Consider the following 6,323-nt stretch of genomic DNA (forward strand, 5'->3'; position numbering starts at 1 on the left):
CTGCTGGCTGCCTTGGCCTCCAGCCCCCTCAGTAATAAAGACGTCCAGGTTGGAGGAGCTGCCTCCCAGCCGGTCTGTCTCAGAGCCCAACCCACGTCTGTCATGATGTCTGGCTTTCTAGTTTCCTTCCAGCCTCAAATCAAAACCACTTGCAGCCCTGGCTGGGCCTGGCCCCGCTGTACAGTGGCAGGGGAGGCTGGGAGGGAGATTGTGAAATTGCCTTTCTATCCTCATCCAGCTCCAGAAGGTTTGCCTGTCTGGCAGCTCAGAACCAGAGCGTTGGGGGCTATGGCTGTGTTTATAGAGAGCCCCTTATTTATGAGAGAAAAAAATGGGATTTCATCATTGATCATTTACCCGAAGAAGGTAAAAACAGATCTATTTTCTGGGTAAGGGAACATGTTGTGGGCAGATTCCCACAATGGAGCAGTTGGCTCGCTGTGGTCTTGCTTAGGAGAAAGGAGATGGCAAAGGCCCAGCTGCCCAGCTGTGGAGAGCTCCAGAACCTCCGGGTAAGAGCCCAGCAGGGAGGCACGCCCGCTTACAGTACAGAACCCAGAAAGGAGTCTGGGCACTTCTGGAAATCTAGAGAGGCGGTTTCAGCAGGTTCTTATTGTCTTCATCGGTTCCTGAATTGCAGAAGAGAATGGGGTATGAGTGAAGGTGGGAAGACCCCACCACTCCCCTGCTCTTGCTGACTGGCCTGCAAGCCCTCCACCATCTGGTTGTCTGAAGTTCCTTTCAAAGCAGAGATGGAGGTTTTGGATGTTTCCTGGGCAAGCCAACAGACAACATTTGTAATAGTGGATTATTTGTTGTTGACATGCTGTTTCTGGTAACTAGGGTAAGAAACAATAGTGGTCTTGGTAGGGGGACAGAATTATTTGTTATGGAAATATCAGTGTAACTGTAGGGACCCTGGCACAAACAGTTATCCACACAGGGCCTGCCGCTCTGCAGGGAGTACTGCCAAACACTTGGCTTGTGCCCTATGCTTGTGGGGACAGAGCTCCAAAAAGGAGCAGACCTCAGTCGCCACACAGCATTTACCAGGATCTAATTGTGTATATAAAAAGTGGCTGGCTGCAAGGCCCTTGGTAGGAGATCGGCCTGTGCATGCTTGCTTTGGCCAGCATGGTTTAGGTGGTAAACACACTCAGGTCTGAGAGTCCCTAGTGCTCAGCTCCCCAGCTGGGCTGTTTGTATCCCTTCATGTGGCTACCATAAGGCATGTGGGAGAGGTCCCTTTAAAATTCATACATTTGAATAATATGGAAATGGCAAACGAGGCTTCCAACCCCAGACTGCACAGACTACAATGTTAGCTTTCTGGCCAACGTTAGTGACGGAAAGTTTCTCCTGGAAACATGGATCTGCAGAGGCAATCCTCTGACACTTATCACTAGTAGTGTCTTCGGGTTCCTATTCCTGTGAAGAGACACTATGACCACCTCCCCCGTTTCTCCAGTTTCCTTATTCAAACCAGACTCCAGTAATCACCAACTTTTTCCAGCTTGCCTGCCTTCAAAGCCTCGATCACCGATTGCTCTCCTGGCCCAGTTCTTCCAGTCAGTGATCACTGAGATGAAGAGGACGACTCCAAACTAAACTTTTCACTTTTTGCACCAACACTAGCCATGGCCATACTCACGTCAGTGTTAGAGCATTCTAGAATGCTAGTGTAACTGGTACTTTACTAGTAGAAGAGTAGGAGTTTCTGAATATTCTTTTACTAGGTAAGAGGTAACTTGCCAAGATGAACTATGGAACCCACAAAAGCAACACACAAATACATATTTGGTGTCAAAACCTGAAACAGTTCAGAAGTAATGGGGGGGTGACTCCCCCTTTCCTATGTTCCCCTTGATGTGCCTTCCAGGTGTAAACACTGGCTAGCAGTTTGGTTTGGTATTTTCAGGTTCCCTTTGCATGCAGACATATGGCGTGCACCTGAACCCTGAGGAGAAACCCACTGGGCACCCAGACATGAGACACAGGATCAGCTTCTCATCCTGTGAGTGCCACGGAGTCAGGGTGGTACCTGGTTTGTGATAAACTTGGCTCAGAACTTTCAGAGTATCTGGAATGTTCTCCACAGGTTCCGATTCAACATTTGGGGATGGATGGATGGATGAATACAGCTCTGGGTCACATGGCAGGCTACTTTAAATTTCTTTATTTTAGAAAGCACTTATCCCTGCATACATATAATTTCTTTGAGGCTAATGCCATTTTTTTCTCATTCATATGTAAGACTTTTAGCTTAGCGGATTTAAAAAAGAGTTGCCTTATAGTTGAGCACCATCAAAGAGCAGGGAAGGTAGGAAGCACACTTGGGTGGAAAACGAATGTGTTGTTTCAAAAATCAACTTCATTCACCTCAAAAATGATTCTAAATTCGCAGTTTTTTTTCCTATTTCCTTAAAAGAACAGCATTTAATAGAGAAGTAAAACGTATAGCCATGTCTTGGCTTACATTTTATTTTGTCTTCCTTCTTAATCCACACAAGAAACTGTTTTTCAGCATTGTCTCATTTCAGACATCCATCACTCACGCCAGGAGCCCCCACCGGCCATGCCCCTGTGAGCGGTGTCTGGGTTCCAAGCAGGTCTTTCTTCCTTTTTCCCTAGGGTTCTCATATAATTTCACTAGATGCGTCTGGGTTTTTCTGCTATGACCAGAAAGAAAATATAAAATCCCAGAAGGAGGCTGTCGATTTCAGTAGGAATTTGAAATCACAAAGGCCATGTGGGAGTTGTGTTTCCAATCTAGACTCCTTGGGAGAGAGCCTCTTCCACATGGGGCTTCCTCTGGGCCAGAGAAACCATGTGCAGCAAGGACGGCCCTCCGGCCACCCTCTCTTCGTCTCTCCCACGGCTGCTCCAAGTAGTGGGTCTGCCCTCATCCTTGAACCAGCTGGAACAAAGCAGCTCTTTGTCACTCTTGGGGTGATTTACCATTCACGGAGGCCACCAGGCTAGTGCTGCCCAGGCGGGTCTACCCCTTCCTTTCTTGTCTTTCAGAAATGTTTTGGAGTCAGAGAGAAACAAGGTCTCAGGCTCTGTCTGTGACGTCCCTTCCTCACTTCCATACACAAGAACAACCTAGCTTTCCTCATGCAGGGAATTCTAAGGACATTTAACCTTCCTTGACTAACTTAGAACCATAATGCTTGTCTCTGCCACCACTTGCAGACAGACTTTACCCAGAGCTAAGGGACTCGCAGGCGGCTCCAGGAAGACTACAGTAAGGGATGAAGAGAAATCAGAGGGACTGAGGTGAAGTCAGCTAAAGACAGCTTGACACCTATAGAAGAGAAATGAACACGCAAGTCTTTATTTTGCTTTTGAAGAACAGGAGCAGTCCAAACACACTGTCTTCTGCTGGCCGTGAGGCCCTCTCCGCAGAATGAAGTCATACACCTATAATTAGTACAGGGACACTGGCTTTGGTGGCATATCTGGAATGGTGACAGATGGGTATTGGTATTTCCAGCTCAAACCGGTCTTATCTTCCTCTTAGATGTCAGAAGCCAAGGTCTGGGTGCAGCCGGTCAGTGGCAAAGAGCAGCTCAGGAATGTTAAGTGGCTTCAGGAGTCTTGTGGACAGCACCATCACCTGTGACCGGAGGGACAGGCACGGCACAGTTAAAGAGGGCAGTTATCAGGGGCTAAGAAAGGAGGCACGGGGTGAGCAGCCATGGCACAGGGCCCCTCATCCACAGCCTGGCTGCTAAGATGGCTCAGGCTTTGCTCACTGGGTCCACATGGACCTTTGGGCCCACGTGGCTGAGGCGGGGTGACTCTTCCCTCAGCCTGGCCTTCAGTGTGAGGTTGTTTTCTCTCCACACCAAGACAGCTTGTTTTGGGACTTGCCTGGGGGCATGGTAAGCTCTGTAAGGGTCAAGTGAGGGTCTGCCCACACAGGCACCAGCGCCTTTCCATAAGAAAGTGCCTACAGGAAATCAGGACGGTGATCCAGAAGGAATTCCACAGGCCAGCACCAGAGTGTGGCATGACCAGGCGGCACCCGGCTGTGCGACACTGGACAGGTGCAGGGAGGACACCTCCCTGTCTGCTTGCCTGCCCCCAAGGTTCTCCCAGGTGTAATGAGATCAGTGAAGTAATCACCTCCAGATTCAACTAGTTCATTGGTGCAAAACAGGCCACATTCCAACTTGAGGCCTAACAGGAGAGGGTCATGGCCAAGGGAGGGAGTGGAAGAAAACATTTAGAACTTTGTTTTCCTTCTTGAAAATAACTTTTAACGACCTTGTTGAAGAGCTCTCCCTCTTTTCCCAGAGCGCTGCCTTTGAAGCACTTGTTCTATCTCAAGAAATACACGGCTAGTGCCAACCAACCCATATTTTTAGCAGGGAAAAAAAGCACCGAGACCTGAACTTCTTATTTCCCTGACATCTATGCAAAGAGGCTCTGAAGACAGAGGTGCATGGCAGCGTGCCCTTGTGACCCAAGTGTGCGTGCTGCACAAACCAGGTAGGCACGTGGCAAGGGGGCTTCCAGGTCAGAGCTGCCAGCAGAGGCTGGGGAGATCTCAGCTCTGCTGTTGGTTGGCTGGATTCCCTCTGGAAAGTGACTTTACTTGGAGCCTCCCTCTCCCACCTCATCTGTCCCAGAAAGAAAAGAAGAGCTTGCAGCATTGCCACCAGGTTATGTAAGCTCCTCTCCTGAGAGCCCAGGAAGTGCTTGACTACTGTGATCTGCTGATGGGTTTGCAAATTTCCTTCAGAATCACAGAATTTTGGAAGCACAGAATTTTCTAGAGAAACACATATAGGTTCATACAGTTTAAAGGGACCCTTATGGGATTCATTAGGAAGCCCACTTAAAATGTATGCATAGGGTTGAGGAGATGGTTTAGTGGGCAAAGTGCACGCCGTGTAAGCACGAGAACCTGTGTGCAACTCCCAGAATCTACACGAGAGATCTGGGTGTGGAGTGTGCACCTGTAACCCAGGGACTGGGAAAGCAGAGGCAGACAAATTCTTGGGGTTCCCTGGCCAGAGGAACCCCAAGAGCTACTTGATGAGCTCCAGTTCAATTGGGAGAATTTGTCTCAAAAAACAATGTAGACAGGTCCTGAGGTAGGACAGTTGAGTTTGTCCTATGGCTTCTGCCTGCATGCATGCGCGCGTGTGCGCGCGCGCGCGCACGCACGCACGCACGCACGCACACACACACACACACTTTCCCCAGCCTCTGGATGTAGACCCCTGTAAGGTAGAAGAGACCAGTAGTGGTTAATATACTGTATCCCCATCTCACAGTCCTGAGCCCAGTCTAAAGCTAGCGAACTCCTCTCCAGCTGAGGTTAGGGGCAGGAGTGAGGGTGAAGTGTTTCTTCAGAGAAGATCAACTCTTGTTGTCAGGTTGAAGAACTTGGGAGTGCACGGCTACAGATTCAGTGGATGTCAAAGCGGAGAGCAGCAAACAAGCCTAAAAACCTGCCCTGCTCAGTCCTGCTCAGGCCCTGTGCTGGGCTCACGGCCATGGCTGACAGTCAGGATTGGTTTTCCTCTGAGTGAGAACACAAAGATCAGGCTCCTCTCAGCCAAACAAGTAGGCCCGTGAGGTGAGGCCGCAGCCTGTTGAGCATCACTGCTGAGGGCGTCTGGGGCCTGCTTTGGATCAGGTGAAAGCAACGGGAAACAGAAGCGGTTTGTGAAGTAGGTTAGGGGGCCTGTGAGGAAAGGAGAGAGCAGGCTGAGTCCTGACTTTTCCAGAGGCCTGAGATGGAGAGCTAGGCTCAAGCATGTCCAGTGTGAGCTGGACCCCAGCTAAGGCTGCTACCCCGGGCAGCTGCTTAGTCACTCTGAGTGCCACTTCCTCATCTTTGAGGCATGACTAACACTGTCTGCCCAGATGAACACTGCAGATCATTTCACACAGTGCAGGCTCCAGAGGGGCTTCTGGTGGTGGCTGCTGTCACTAGCTCCCTCTGCCATCTTCCCTCCTTGCAGCTCACTGCAGTCCTTACGTGATGGAGGAGAAGTTGCCAGAGTGTGCGCTCTCAGTGTGAACCTGCTACTTACTCTCTTCTCACCGCTGTTTGATAAGCCCAGCCCCCAGGACAGCGTCCCTGGCCTCAGTATCTGCTTCCTGCTGGATTCGCACCAGTTCTTTCCTCCATAGCTCTGTATGGTCAGCCCCATGTGTCAGCTACCATCAAGTGTCTGCAGCTTCACAATTGGCGCTTTGGGGACGCTCCTTTATCTAGGCACAGTTCCCCTACTCTAGTTGTGGCCTTTCAATCTGCTAAGACGTCCCCACCTCCAGCAAGCCTTCCTGGAGCAGGCTTCCCA

At 50.1% G+C, this 6,323-nt stretch overlaps 1 protein-coding gene across 1 annotated transcript in view; it reads right to left on the reverse strand.

Moving 5' to 3' along the window:
- Nucleotides 1-3,312: 3,312 nt before the first annotated feature.
- The window catches only part of Scfd2 (sec1 family domain containing 2), a 344,622-nt gene continuing 341,611 nt past the window's right edge, over nt 3,313-6,323 (reverse strand). The window contains exon 9 of the mRNA XM_005359346.3: nt 3,313-3,619. Within this exon, the coding sequence (XP_005359403.1) occupies nt 3,527-3,619 (93 nt within the window). The 3' untranslated portion in view covers nt 3,313-3,526. The remainder of the gene's footprint in view (nt 3,620-6,323) is intronic.

The sequence above is a fragment of the Microtus ochrogaster genome, linkage group LG1 (genome assembly GCF_000317375.1).
Source record: "Microtus ochrogaster isolate Prairie Vole_2 linkage group LG1, MicOch1.0, whole genome shotgun sequence".
NCBI classification, from domain to species: Eukaryota; Metazoa; Chordata; class Mammalia; order Rodentia; family Cricetidae; genus Microtus; species Microtus ochrogaster.